The sequence below is a fragment of the Equus asinus genome, chromosome X (genome assembly GCF_041296235.1).
Source record: "Equus asinus isolate D_3611 breed Donkey chromosome X, EquAss-T2T_v2, whole genome shotgun sequence".
Taxonomy (NCBI): Eukaryota; Metazoa; Chordata; class Mammalia; order Perissodactyla; family Equidae; genus Equus; species Equus asinus.
The window spans coordinates 50008734-50023723 of record NC_091820.1 but is presented as its reverse complement, the minus strand read 5'-3'; the positions used below and the strand labels follow the sequence as shown (position 1 = coordinate 50023723).

General features: G+C 43.1%; 2 protein-coding genes across 12 annotated transcripts in view; both read left to right on the top strand.

Moving 5' to 3' along the window:
- Positions 1 to 14990, top strand: part of ARHGEF9 (Cdc42 guanine nucleotide exchange factor 9) — a 332248-nt gene that overhangs the window by 181228 nt on the left and 136030 nt on the right. For 2 of the 11 annotated variants that reach the window (XM_070501920.1, XM_014831380.3), the window contains exon 1: positions 8158 to 8297. The exons of 5 other annotated variants lie outside the window; for them this stretch is intronic. In XM_070501920.1, coding sequence (XP_070358021.1) covers positions 8289 to 8297 — 9 coding nt within the window. In that variant the 5' untranslated portion in view covers positions 8158 to 8288. Of the gene's footprint in view, positions 1 to 8157; positions 8302 to 14990 lie in introns of those variants that run through there. 4 more of the 11 variants (XM_070501919.1, XM_014831379.3, XM_014831386.3 and 1 more) reach the window with 3 other exon arrangements.
- LOC139042642 (uncharacterized) lies at positions 7935 to 8114 on the top strand. Its single transcript, XM_070501921.1, has one exon. The coding sequence runs from the start codon at positions 7935 to 7937 to the stop codon at positions 8112 to 8114; it is 180 nt and encodes a 59-aa protein (XP_070358022.1).

Here is a 14990-nt window from a genome sequence, read left to right as displayed (position 1 = left end):
GTCACTCCTACCTGGGTATGTGTTCTGAGGGATATGGACAAACTGACGAGTAACCAGCCTGGGGAGGGGACTGCAAACCACGTCACAAATGGAAGAACTTGGTCATATTTATCTTGGAAAACAAGTGTGTGTGTGTGTGTTTGTATAAGTGTGTGTAGAGAAAGAGAGAGAGTGTTCAGAAGGAAACAGAGTTTGAACCCATGATAAATGTCTTCAAATACTTAAGAATACAAATTGCTTAGAAGGACTTGGCTTTTTTTGCATTTCCCAGAGAATAGCACTCTTAACAGATGGGCAGAAACCATAGAATAGTGAATTTCAGCTCAAAATGAATAATGGCTTTGGAAGCTTCAGAGTGAGCTTCCTGTTACTGAAAATATTCCAGCAGCTGCTGGACAAAACTCATCAAGGATAGTAGAGAAAAATGGTAAGCTTTGGAAACAGATCTCGGTTTAAATCCTGCTACTGCTACATCCTACCTGTATGGCTATGGGCAAATGATGTATACATTCTGAACCTTAATTTCTTACTCTTTAAAATAGCAATAGCAATTCCTTATTTTCAGCCTTGTGGGGAGGATTAAATAAAATGATATGTTGAAAGGCCTAGCATCATGCATACCCAAAGTAGGTGTTTCCTCCTCCCCCTCCTACTCCCCCTACCCATCACATATAATGTAGAAAGGATTTCTTCGTAGGAAGGTGGGGAGGAAAGGACATTTTTTTCCCCATTTTGAATATGAAATTCTATGATTTGTTCTATAATCATCAACAACTTTATTCATTATCTGATTGTACTCGGGACACTTTACTGCATGACATTGAAATTATGTGTTTTTGTTACTATCTCCTCCACTAGACTGTAAGCTTCCTGAGAGCCTCTCTGTGCCCCTTAGCTGTCAGAGTAAGTGCTTACTGAATTTAACTGATTTTGGAGGAGTAATGATCTCTGTGCTGAATAATTGAACTAACCAGGAGGTCTTGTCCTCAGGGAACTGACTCTCTTAAATAGAGCTGATATGCATGCATGTGCAAGAGCATCTAGTCACATCGGTAGCCAAGACAATGAACAGACAGGTTTCAATATCTTTAGACTGCCTGTGGCAAGCAACAGGGATTATCAGGTGACTGGGGTGGGGATTGGATGACAAATAAGTGAGTAGCAGTGAGGGTCAGGAAAAAATGCGGAACTTCCCATGGGTGTGTTTCCTGGCAGAAGTAGGACTTTGGGAGTTGTTTGAACCATCAAAGGCAAAGGACAACGAGGCATTGGCTTTTCCCTGAGAGAAGGCAAAGATTTAAGACTTAGGCATCTTGCACCTTGGAGGTAGGCCACTGGGACTCAGGTCAGGACATTGAAATAGTTTATTCCTGCGACCCAGGAGACATCATGTCAGATGCTATTGGAAGATGGGACATGTGTCACCTAGTGGCATTTATATAGCACAGTGTTTAAGAGCGTATGCTCTGGAGCCAGACTGTTTGAGTGTGCATCTGGACTCTACCACTGACTAGCCATATGACCTTGGGAAAGTTATTTAACCACTGTGCCTCAGTTTCCTCATCTGTAAAATAAGGGTAATAGTATCTACCTCAGGGTTCTTGTGAGGAGTAAAAGAGTTAATGCATGTAAAGGGCTTAAAACAATACCTGGCAAAGAGTAAGCATTTTGTAAGTGTTAACTACTATTATTATTATCTAATGAGTGTCCTTTGGGTCCTGAGAAATATACTGGGTGCTTATAGTAATTTCAGTGTGAATTTAGGAGCAGTTATATCCCAGACCATCTCATGGAGTGGCTGTGATAGAAGTGGTGATAACATCTGGCTCAAAGAGATGGAATAACTTTCTACCAGCTGAGATTGTCCCAAAGATGAATAGGCTGTCTCAAGAGAGAGGAACCTCCCGATCGTTGTGGGTGTTGGAGCTGAGACTCCATAACTACTTGGTGGGGATGTTGCAGAAGAGATTGAAGGATGGAATTGGGCTATACCAAGAGATTCTCTGATTCCTTGATATTTGTCAGCAGAAGGGCTGGGTCTGGGGTGGGGATACTGCTGTTAAATGTGGGGGACTCATCTAATATTTTTGAATTTAATTGTGAGCAGAGTTGAATGGTCATCTCAGTCAGAAGGATGACCACATATGGACGGGGCTGGGATCAAATGTCATGTTCCAAAGTCTGAAATTTCTCAGAAGTACTTTTTAGACAAGAGACAAGAATTTTGATTTCCGCTCTGCCAGCAATTAGCTGTGTAATCTTGGGCAGATTGCTTACATTACCTGGGTCTCAGTTTCCTAACTGAGGAACATGAGGGTTTAGACTAGATTTTCTTTGAGGTCTTATCAAGTCTTGCCTTCTGTGGCTGGAAGATATGATTCTCTGAGTGGAAACAAGTAGATGAAGCAGACACTCATGTATTCAACAGATGTTTATGAAGCACCTGCTAAGTGTCAGGCACTGTTCTGGGCATGGGGGATAAAGCAGTGAACAAGACAGGCATGATTTCTACCCTCTTAGCTCTATAGTCTAGTGCAGGATACAAACAAGAAAAGAAAAGTATTGTAAACTGTATTGTAATACAGTTTAATAAGTGCTCCAAGGGGGTAAACACAGGGTCCTATGTTTATGGTCCAGCATGTTTTTGAGGGGAGAGCATCAGGGAAAGCCTTCTGGAGGAGGTGGCACCTGAGCTGAGCTTTGAGGTGGGGGCTGGGGAAGGATAACAATAGTACATAGGGCCTGAGGGAAGAGAATCTAGTGGGTTATGAGAACTACAGTAGGTTCTGTTTAGGTAGAGAATGAGAGGGCATTGGTGAGAGCTGAGGTTAGAAAGGCCAAAGGATACCAGATTGGCAAGGCATTGTATGCCATGCCACAGAATGTGATTTAAAAGCAGTGAAGAGCCATGGAAGGCCTTTGAGCAGAGGAGTTATGTAAGTCAGAGTTCAGCTGCAGAAATTAAATCACTCTAGTCATTTTCAGCAGAAAGAGTTTTAATACAGAATATCAGGTGCTTCCAAAATTGGTAGAAGGGCTGGAGAGGCAAGCCTTAGGCTGAGCCTCCAGGAATGACTCCCAGAACAATAACAAGGGAGCTATTTTCTCTGCTATAAGCAGGAAGGTGAGGCATCGGGGCTTTGGGAACAGTCCACCTTATCTGTGATCTAGAAATCAGTAATCTACCACTGCCTTAACTATTGACTAGAGTATCATCATGCCTTCCAGATCCTCAGTGGCAAAAAAAAAAAAGTCCCATTCTCTGCTTCCCCAAGTGCACAAAGCCAGTGACCACACACTGGGGCCTATGGAAAAGTAACATGGCTGCAGAAAACCCTAAAACCTCCACCATTGTGCTTGCCAGCAGAAGCTGCAGGAATACGGCTTCTGCATTATCACTTCCTTCCAAATATTTTTGCATGTGCATATGATTGGCAGAAATAAATCATGCCTAGAACACTGGATGCAAAGGAGTCTGAGAAATGACAGGTGGTGGTTGTAGTTGTTTTGGTTTTTAGGTTTTCAGCAATATAGGAAGGCAGGCTAGAAGGAGGGTGGCATGGTTCCTGAGGAACCAATCTATAGTATCCGCCATAGGACTGATAAGAGCAGAACCGCTTTTGAGAGAGAGAATTTGGGCAGGAGAGTAGAGGCTGAATTGGGGAGAGAGAGCAGCAGAAGAGACCTAGTAATGAATGGTAATAGATCAGAGATGAAGAGGAACTGATTAAAGGTACTGACAGCAGGGAGAGAGAGCAGGGACATATGAGAGAGAAATTAAGGAAGAAGAGAATCACCAGCACTTGGAGACTCGTTGGCTAGCAGCAAGATGAGGGAGAGGCAAGACTTACGGATACTTCCGTAGTTTTTGGCTAGTTCTGTGTGTGACACTCCTAAGTGACAGAGAACTCAAGGGAAGCAGGAAGCTGGCAGGGGAGGGAGAAGATGACTTCAGTTTGGGACTTACTAAGTTTGAGGTTCTTGTGTGATAGTCAGGAAGAGATATCCAGAAGGCATTTGGAGATACACCTCTAGAGTTCAGGAAAACTACTCGGGGGTCATCAGCAGAGAGTTGTAAGCTCCATGCAGGCAAGGGCCTATGTCTGTTTTGTTCCACACTGGTGTCCAGTAACTTTGTTGAAAGGAGGTGCATCAGTGTGTAATGTAGGTGGTAGTTCAAACCTTGATCCAAACCTAGATCCACCATTCATTGCAGCTGTGGAATGAGTAAAAAAGGGGACTGAAATTAGAAGAACCCCGAGAAATCATGGCCTTAATAATTGGGTGAAGAAGAACCCAGGCAGGAAGTAAAGACAGTATAACTAGACAGGTCATGTGGATGCTGTCCTCTAGGCAAAGGAAGCATTTTAGGAAGGAAGAAGGCATCAATGGAGTCAAGTGGGAGAGAAGTCAGGGAAAATAAAAATGGAAAATTGGCCATGACATTTAGCAACAAGTCGGTCATTTGTTTATATTCACAAGAAGTTTCAGTTTCCTATGGGATAATGAGGTGAAAGCCAGGCTGCAGTAGGTTGAAGGGTCAATAGACAGTGAAGTAGAGACAGGATAAGATTGTACTTTCAATTGCAAGGAGAAAGATTCTAGTTGCTTACATTATGATACTGTCCTGATCACCAGTATCTGTCTCAATATAATCTAGAAGAGGGGCTTTAAAACTATTTTGAATCACTATCTGTTATAAGAAACACATTTTACATTATATTTATGTATAACTCAAACAAAAAATTCATTAAAGAGCATTTTCTCTAACTATATGGACAGCTCATATAAATGGAATTATACAAAAGCCTTTTGTGTCTGCCTTCTTTCATTTAGCATAATATTTTCAAAGTTCATTTATGTTGTAGCATGTAACAGTACTTCATTCCTTTTTATGGCTGAATAATATTCTATTGTATGGATATAGCACATTGTGTTTATCCATTCACCAGTTGATAGACTTTTGAGATGTTTCCATTTTTTGGCTATTGTGAACAATGTTGTTATGAATGTTTGTATACAAGTTTTTGTGTGGACATGTTTTCATTTCACTTAGGTATATACCTAGGAGTGGAAGTGTTGGGTCAAGTGGTAACTCTATGTTTAACTTTTTCAGGAACTGCCAGGCTGTTGTCATCATTTTACATTTCCACCAGCAGTGTTAATGAAGGTTCCAATTTTTCCACATCCTCCCCAACACTTGTTATTATCTAGCTTTTTTATTATAGCCATGCTAGTGGGTGTAAAGTGGTATCTCATAACAAATAATGCTGCAGTAAATATCTTTCATTTGCATTTCTTGCATTTGATTTGCATTTTCCTGATGGCTAATATGTTGAGCATCTTTTCATGTGCTTATTGACCATTTCTTTGAAGAAAAGTTATTCAGATCCTTTGCCAATTTTTAATTGGGTAATTTTTCTTTTTATAATTGAGGTGTAAGAACTCTTTATAATATTTTAAATACAAGTCCCTTGTCAGATATGTATTTGCAACTATTTTGTTCCATTGTGGGTTCTCTTTTTATACTCTTGATAGTGTCCTTTGAAGCACAAAGGTTTTTTAATGTTGATAAAGTCCACTTTATTTTTTTTCCTTTTGGTGCTTGTGCTTTTTATGTCATATCTAAGAAACCATTGCCAAATCCAAGGTCACAACGATTTACCCCTTTTCCCCCATTTTGTTAAACTTAGCCACAATATGATTATCACATCTAAACAACTAATAGTGATTGCTTAACATCATCAAATATTCTGTTCAAATTCCCAGTTGTTTCATAAATGTCACAAATGTGTGTGTGTGCGTGCGCCTGCACAAGTTCTGCCTGAATCAATCTTTCTTTTTTTTCCTATTTATTTATTAAAGAACTGGGTTGTTGATCTTGTAGTTTTTCACAGTCTCTATTGCCAGTTTAACATGTTTGTCTGTCCTCTGTGTGTTCTATACATTGAGAGTTGGATCTAGAAGCTTGATCTGATTCAGGGTTTTGTGTTGCTTGTTTTGGCATGATCATTCATAGGTGGTGTTTTGAGCCTAAACTTTTGAAATGGGGACTTCTTTGGGGTTTTATTCTATCTTGTAGGGCCAGGGGCCATTTTGTTTATGACCTGCATTCATTCAGAATTTCCAGTCTAGTTAAGATGGGTGACTGTCCTAGCCTCAAAGATTTCTAGACAATAGAAAGCAATTCTCATTCCTCTTAAAGTCTCTAGTATGCTAGGAGTCCCAGAACTTAATTTGTTCTATACCAAGCTAAGCTAGTTTCTTGCTCCTCTCCATCAATATCTCTCTGTTCACTTTTCCAGTCCTAGAATGTAAGAGTAAGAATGGCCCTTGGAGATCTTCTGTTTAAGGGAGTCCTGGGTTTTTGATGGCCCAGGAGCTTGCTGAAATTGTATGTATTTTTCTGAGATAAGCGTTCAGAGGTTTCACTGAATTCTCAGGTCTAAGTCCTCATGTGACAGAAGGGAGATGGAGGCCCAGAGAGGGGAAAGAAATTGTCCAAAAGTAATACAGCAAGCTTGAGGTGGGGCTGGGAGTAAATCTGAAACCTTCTGGTCTCTAGTCCAGGGCTTTTTTCCTAATTCTAGATACAGCATCACAAACACAGGGGCAGTGATTACAATTTTTGTAGAGGCATTTCCACTGCAAAGCTGGCTTCTCTTCGTAGTGCTCAGCATGCTGGAAGAGTGCAAGCTGTTATAGAGAAACCAGTATGAAAGAAAACCTGATTTGCCATTGGAGGGACATAGAATTGGATTTTGGATAATTTGTAGTGTGTCCTTGTGGTTCTGTCCACAGCACTGGTTTGTTGATTTTGTATAGCTAATTGTAAGTTGCCTATAAATACTTAGGCAGTGACCAAAGGCACCTTTGCTTCCTCCTTGGCCCAGGCTCCAAACAAAGTGGCTGCCAAGGGCATGCTTCCTCCCCACCTACCTATCCCTTTTTTTCCATTCCTTTTCCCTCCTCCCCATCCTTTTTTCCTTCCTTTCCCCCACTCTTCTCTTTCTTTATCTTATTCCCTATCCTTTCTCCCTCCTATCATCCCTTCTCTTTTTCCCCTGCTTCCCGTGGTCTTCCCCTTGTTCCGTCCCCCCTCCTTGCCTTCCTGCCACGCCTCTCCGCCGCCTTCTGTCTGCTTCCTCCTTCTTTCCCAGTCATTTCCCTCCTCTCCTCCCTCCCTCCTCACAGACCCTTAATCCGCCCCCAACTAGTTCCCCACCCCCACGCCAGATTTGGAGGCCTGTGACTCCCACTAGACAGGATAGAGCTAGCCTGCTCAGGGAGTCTCGGGGTCTCCGATTGGCTGCCGCGGCTAGACGCCAGCTCAAGTCCCGCCCCTCTGCGAGTTAACGCGCCGCTGCGGCACCTGCTATTGGCTGGCGGGCCTGTCAGCAGCTCGGGCTGCGCCTCACGCAGGCGTCTGCAGTGGCTGGTTGATTAAAAACGCAGCCTCCGGGCTTGGGGGTGGGGAGAGGAGAGGCTGAGAGCCAGCGAGTAGGGCTCTGACGAGTGGTTGCCAGCCGGGAGCCCCCCGTGGAAAGAGCGAGAGAGCCAGCGGAGGAAAGCGAGCGAACTAGCGGGAGTAGGGGAGACCGAGACTGACCGGTAGCCAGGCAAGCGGACGGACGCACTCCGGGACAGACAGACTGAGCAGGCGCCGGAGAACCTCGCACTGGTTCCTCCCGCCTTTCCCTTTGAAAGCCAGGATTTTGCCTTTTCCGTGGCGCCCGAGAGAGAATGCTGGACTCTGCAGACTGCAGCGCAAGCTAAGATTTCTCAGCTAGGGAAGAAAGATCAGCTCAATCCTGAGAAGGGGGGAAGCAAGCTCCTCTGTCCCCATCCCCTCCCCCCATACCAAACTCGGGCGCCAAACCCAGCCCTTCCCTAACCACCCGACTTCCTCCTCTTCTTTCTAGCATGGTGGCTGTATGGACAGTCTGACAGAGCAGAGACTGACATCTCCCAATCTGCCGGCCCCCCACCTGGAACACTACAGTGTTCTGCATTGCACCATGACCCTGGATGTGCAAACTGTAGTCGTTTTTGCCGTGATTGTAGTCCTCCTGCTTGTCAATGTCATACTCATGTTTTTCCTGGGAACGCGCTGAATGGAGTTCAGCCATCTGAGCTATTGCGAACTCTCGCTTTGATTTCATCCCGAGAACCACCGAGAAAAAAAACAATCAAGAGAGACAGAGACAGGGAAAGAGAGGGAGAGAAAGAGCAAGCTTTCTTACTCAGGGGGGAAAACGTTTTGAGCTTCAACATGGCCTCGCTGTGATATGTATGACGTTGGTATATTATCTCTCCCTAAATCTTTTGTCATGTCTTGTCTTTTAAGAATGCCTGTGAGTGTAGTTGCTTATTGCTTGAGTAAAATTGTTGATAAAGAAATGCTTTCTATTTACGTAAGCGTGTGTGTGTCTGTGTGTGTGCGCGCATTCTCCATTTATGTGACGTTCACGGACAAGCTCTGCGTCCTTAAACAGTGGCTTTGCTGTTTGTGGTGTTTTGTCAACTCATTTTTTTGAAAACTACTTTTAAATTTCATAAGGGAATTTTAGTCAAAATTTCTCTCTTGCTATCAGGAGTGCATTTGTGTTTGGGCGCAGGGGGGCTTGTGGGAAGAGCATGATTAATTTTTGGCATCTTAGGAAAGACTGTCTTGGACTGGATGTTTAGAAGGAAAAAATCGATACAAGGCATGAATTTCGAGCAAACGTTTCTTTGGTCTCTAATGAGAAGCGAGAATTTGAGAAGTGCTGCGATGAGGTGTGTTGAGCTGGCAGTTGATGACTGTGTTCTTTGAATCTCAATTTGCTATCCAGGGTTCAGTTTCCAATTTGGAAAGAAGCCACCTTTAAAACATTTCTTAAAGCATTAAATGTCAATTTCTTTGAAATCATGGAATGAGACATAAAAGCATTCTCTGATCTTTATAAATTGGCAAGAAAAGACATTGACAAGAGCTGTTAGGGTTTCTTTTCCCAAAGATTGTACCCCTGGATTTGAGATTGGGGATTTTCTCTTTGTGTCCTCCAAAAAAACAAAAGGCAGCTCTTTACCCGCCTTGGGAATAATAGTATTTGGATGTACCTCTTTGGGGTAATCTCATTTGCAGTAATGTTCTTGAACTACATTTTAAATAGAACTTGCTAGTGCTAATGAGAAAGTGGTTTTTGTTTGCTTCCTTGTTTGTTCTTTAAGACCAGAGGTCTCTAATTGAAAGGTTTCCGTGGCAAAACGAAATTATGTATCGTGCTAAGTTGAGAGTTTTGAACACCTCCCCCCAAAAAATAAAAGTCTGGATGGGATGAGAGCTAGGGAAAGCAAGAGCTAGAAGCAGCATTCCAATTTGACATATATTTGCACGTCTGTATCAGATGGTGGTGGTGGTGGTTGCTGTTATTATTGCTGCTATTATTATTTTAACGTTTCTGTTTCCTCTGAGAAAGCTCTTGGCAAAGTCAGGAAAAACATTGTCTCTGATGCCACTGTGCCTAATACTTGCCCCCTTCCCCCACCAGCTGATGTAGGCAGGTCTTCCTCATTCCACTGCTTACCTGACTTGAAATACTGCCATTTCTGGCTCATGTAGCCAGGAATTAGGGCGCATACACACGTTTCCCCTACACCCATGTGGGCAGCTGTTCATGTGTGATGTGCAAATCTGCTGACATTGTGCTGTCGAGTTCCATGTCCTGTTCGTTCACTTTGGAAATGATTATGAAAGGAGAGGGGCTGTGAAGAGGGCTTTTCAAATTTTCCTGACCTCAGGACCCAGTGAGTATTATTTAATGGCGTCAGAAGGAGTTTTGAGCCTCAAGGTGTGCTCTCCTTGGTTGAGTGTGGGTGAGAAGCTGATTTTTTTATTTGGTTGATACTGTGGTGTAAGCATGATCTGGGAATTTTGCTGGCATTCCTTCTTCTTATTTACTCTTTGGTCCCTTTGTGGGGGCCACCTGGGTTAAACTGAGAGCTTGTTTATTTGCAAAGAGAATCTAGTGAGTTCCTCCCCCTCCCTTAGCTCCAAGAGTATTGTCTAAAGTAAGCTTATATTTTGGCTGGGAACTTTGTTTTTATACTGTGTTGGAGAGTGAGGAAAGGCTCCAGACTGGGCAACTACAGCCCTGGATTCTCTCTGTTCAGTGGCTGTTTGACCTTGGGCATTTTTTTTCCTCCCGAGTGTGTTTGGGATTCCCTCTAACATTGGCATTTGGGGATGGTTGGACTAGGTGACCTCCAAGTTCTTGCATTCTGTGATTTTGGGTGCCTGCAGACACTTAAAATCAGAGGGGGGCGAACTGGAAAGACAAGTGAAAATGAAAATCAAATGTTAATCAAGAGGTGATGGGAGTGGGAAATATCTGGTTTCTGGTTATCTGGAGAAACTTAAATGTTACTTAAGAGATTTTTTACCAAGCTATGTGGAAAGGAAACTGGACTACAATAGTGGAATGCTTTGTAATTTTTTTTTTTTCTCTAAGGGATGAAGGGTTCTCTTAGCCTAGTCTTTGAGCCAGGTTTATGACAAAGTAGTGTCACAGAATGCCACAGCTTTTGCCACAACCTTCACCTCTTGGTGTCTAAGACCCTTGGCAGAAAGCCTTTGGAAATGTATGTGTGTAGCGTGTGTGACAGTATGTTCGTGGGTGTGTGTGCATGCCCTTCTGTGTGTGTGTGTCTGTGGGTGCACACTTCTGAATGTGGATGGGAGTTGGTTGTGCTAGGAATGAGGAAAAACAGCAGGGCATGCATTGAGTTCCACAGTTCTGAATAGCCTCCTTGTGACTGTAAGGATTTAACTGGTGCCAGGATGGGTGGGTGTTCCCCCTACCAGACCGCACCCCCCCCAACCCCCACAACCCATCAGGCTGAAGGGGTAGCTTGAATGAGACCTTCCATCAGTAATTTAGCTGGCAGAATGGGTAAGCATTTTCCACATTAACTTATCTCTAGGCAAATAAAGAGATGTTGCTAGCCAGATGGCAGGCCACCCTAGAGCAGCTAAAAGGGAGTTTGGAAGTAGAGAACCAAAGTTGGCAATGTGACTTTTTACTTGTGTGAATCCTAAAGGTTTGGCATTTCTCCTTCAGACTTGTGAGGGTAGGCAAAAAGGAAAGTGGGAAGAGTGGGAGAAAATGAAAAATGCAGCCCAGAGGAGTGGAACTCTCTGTATTTTTACTTTGTTTTTCTTTTTTTCTTCCCTCTCCTGCCTCTCCTCTTCATCTTCTTCTCCCTTTCCTCCTCCCTGCCCCCTGCTGTAAGTGGGTAAGAAGGAAGAGAAGAGGGATTTTCCTCTCTGATTTATCCCAACTTTTCCCAACAGAGTTCCTCATTCCCTTTCTTCTTCTTTGACCCTTTTGGGTAAAGGATAAGGTTTTGCTACTAGGAAGGCAAAATTCCAGCTTAGAATTTTGGCTCCCAGCTTCTCACCAGGGTATTCAAGAAAATGCCCTCAACAGGTATCCTAGCAACTTATGAATCACTCAGCTCCTGAGCTCCAGAGCCCAGCCTTTAAAGGTCCAGACACCAAGGCCTCTGGAGAAAGGAGTCTACAGCCAAGCTGTACTTGGAGAGATGCTTTTGGAAAGAGGACAAAGAGCAAGGTCCTGATTGCCTGCAAATGCCTAGAAAACACATCCACAGAGGACAGAGAGAGCCTAGCTTCATCCCAGCCATGGAGACTGTTTATTGAAAGGCTCCTGGGTTCAAATCCCTCTTCAGTCACTGCCATCTCCTTAAGGTTAATTAATCCATTTCATAGTCCAGCTTTAGTGCAAGGAGGTCTGCAGGCCCTGTAAGCTATATACTTTTTTCATCCTGACTTGTCGCTGAGGCAGGGAGGAGGTGTAGGGATGTTGTGGTGGGAACAAACTGAGCAGTGCTTTTCTCCCATTGAGACAGCCTCTCTCTCTCTCAGAACCTGTAACATCTGCTTGTATGGTGTGCCCTGATTTTGTTTGTGGCTTAGGGAACCCTGTCCAGCCCAGCTGCAGTGTGGAATTTTGGGTTTTTTGTTTATAGATCCTTGTTCTCTTGAGTAGTTTCTGGCTGGGAAGGCTGGGCAAATTGGGAAGGCCAGTTTGATTGTGGGGCTGGTGAACAGGGCTTGGGCCCTGGCTCAGATTCTCTCATCCACTTGTGTGTGTGATTAAGTTGCTAAGGAACTAAGAGATCCCAGTGAGCCTGTGGGTGAGGTGCTCTTCTGCCTTGTGATGAGGCTCAGATTCAGAGAGCTTGACTATGACCAGAGAGCAGGCTCTGCCAATTGCAGGGATGGTGCCAAAGTATCTCTTCCTTCTAACCCTTGTTTACCATCTTGGCCTCTGCTCTCTTTGGCTTGGCCTGTGGATTGCTTGCTCTGGACAGGGACATGAGTGGGAATTGAGCCTATTTTCTCAAAATAACTCCTTCCTCAGACGACCTCCCACAAAGCATCTGGATCCAGCCCCAGTGACTTTGCCCCAAGAAGTGAGATGCAGGTGGGGAATCTTAGACTCTCTAGCTCTTATTTCTAGCTCTGCAACTTGTTCTAGACCAGCTGAGTCTTTAGCTTTCCAAGAATCCTTGATCAAAGCTTAGCTCTTCCGATAGCTGCTCAGAGCGTCTCCTATCATTAGGTGAGTCTAGCTCTCAAAAGTATTTAGTTCAGTGTGCTTTGCCTTGGCGCTAAAGCACAAAGTGGAAAAACTTGAAGGAGAGACAACTTAGAGAGGAGAGAAGACTCAGGAAACATCCAGTAATGACAATACTAATAATCACTTGTCAGTGCATGGGCCTATAAAGTTTATAAAGCAATTTCACATCCTTTCTAATTTTGAGCATCACATCAGTGGGTGGGGGTGATTGTTATTCCTGGTTTTACAGATGAGGAAAGTAAAGGTCAGAGAAATTGGTGGGATGGGAATGGTTCTGCCTTTCAAACAGAGAGTGAGGAGAGTCAGAGTTGATCATTCCCAGCTAGTGTGAAGCTTAAAGGAGTCAGGTAGAGAGGCAGGTGTGTGAGTCACCCCTGAAGTCATACTAGCTTCCTCAGCTACTCATTTACATTTTTAGTGCTTTTTCTTACCTTTCATTTGTATAGCAATTTTGCACAGAATTGTTTATTCAATAAAATGCTGCCTTTTTATCTTGAATATGCATAAAAAAATTACCTTTAGTCTTATGAAAAGTCACTATTTGGGGCCTTCAAGGAGAAAGGCAGTGTGAATTGGTGAAGCCTAAAATATAGAATGTTTTGAAGGAACTGCAGTTTTCGTACAATTGTCCTTCCTTTTGAAGCACTCTTAATTTTTTTTTATATTTCTTTAAAAATGTGCTGCCCAGAGCTGATCATGTTACTCCAGGTGTCATCTGATCAGGATCCAGTACAAAGGGACTTTGATTTGTCTGTGAAATATCTAATAATGCAGTCTTCTACTGGTTCTCAACTCTCACTGAACATACACCTGCCAGGTCCCCACTCTGAGAGATTCTGATTTAATTGGCATGGGATAGCCCCCACCAGCTTTTTAAAAAAAATTTAAGGCTCCCCAAAGTGATTCAAATGTGCAGCAAGGGTTAAGAGCCACTGTATTAGCCTTTTGGGCTATAGGCTCAAATGCTCTACTGTCTAGTCCAGTCCTCTACTCTTTTGTAAAATTGACTTTTCAAACCAAACTTGAAGCCTTTTTGAAGCAAACTCAATAATTTTGTTTTGTTTGGTTAGTCTATTATTCTAGCTTTTTATGGGTTTTTAAAATTTTTCTTCATACCATGAAACAAATTAGCAGTCCCTTCCAGCACTGCATCAGTTAATCTTTATTTTCTTTGGTTAATCTGTTCTAGCCTTTTTGGGTTTTTAGGGTTTTTTCTTTCATGTCATGAAACGGATTAGTGGTCTCTTCTAGTATTGCATCATTTGAAAACTGAATAAGTATCATTCAAGTTGTTGATTCAAAGAAATGTTCAATATAATGGGGTTAATGCTAGTTCCTGTGGCATTTCACTTGAACCCTCTCTTGGAATTGGAACCCATTAATTTTTGTATGTGTCTGGTCAACCAGTGCAGAATCTATTAGGCTCTACCATCATCTCTCCCACCAACGGTTTAATGAGGATAACACAGCATGATAGATTTGTTGTATGCAATGTAGACGTCAAGATGTACACTAGGCTCAGAACAATCATCTACTAAGTCAATGACCCCATCAGAAAGAGGAGTACGAGTCACATGGTATCTTACTCCTGGTAAATATTGTTGCAGACTCCAGGGTTCCCTGTTTTCTTTCAATACCTACAAACCGTATTTTCCTAATTGGGTCCAGAATTTGCCTGAGGGTCAGTGCCACAACTGTAAATTCTGTGTACCACTTTCTTTTCCCCTCTTGGAAAAGCAGGTCATCATAGATGTAGCCTTCAAACAGAACATGTTTGGCTTTCAATGAGTTCACGAAACTGTGCTGTTTCCCTTGGTTGGCAGAATTGTTTCCGTTAACCTGGTGATTCTCAGCCCTGGCTGCACATTGGAATCACCTGGAGAGTTAACAAGACTAACAACAATTCCTAGAATCTCTGGGAGAGATCTGATTGAGTTGGTCATGGTGAGGCCCTGGCATCAATATTTTTTAAAAGCTCCCTGAGGTGACAGGAATGTTTAGCCAGGGATGATAATGACTGCTGTGTTCAAAGGGACTGCCAGCTCAGCCTGAATCCAGCTTATTGCATATGTGAATAGGCAGGCTTTGCAGATGGTGAGATTTTATTCTAGGATTGTGGGAGCCTTGATGAATTTTAGGGGCTTGGGCACACTCTAAAAAGGAGGACTCAACTCTAGTGAGTGAGTAGTGTGGGGACCTATTCGGATTTAAAATTATCAGCTGTGAGATGATTTGAATCCTTCAGGAAAAAAAGTCACTTGCTACACATTTGCTATAATAGTGGGGGAAAGTCTGTTCATTTACTGGGTGACCTTGGATAAATTACTTTTCTCCTCTGAAATC

Coding starts and splice junctions, on each gene's coding strand:
- LOC139042642 (XM_070501921.1), top strand. CDS start 7,935: ATGGACAGTCTGACAGAGCAGAGACTGACATCTCCCAATCTGCCGGCC.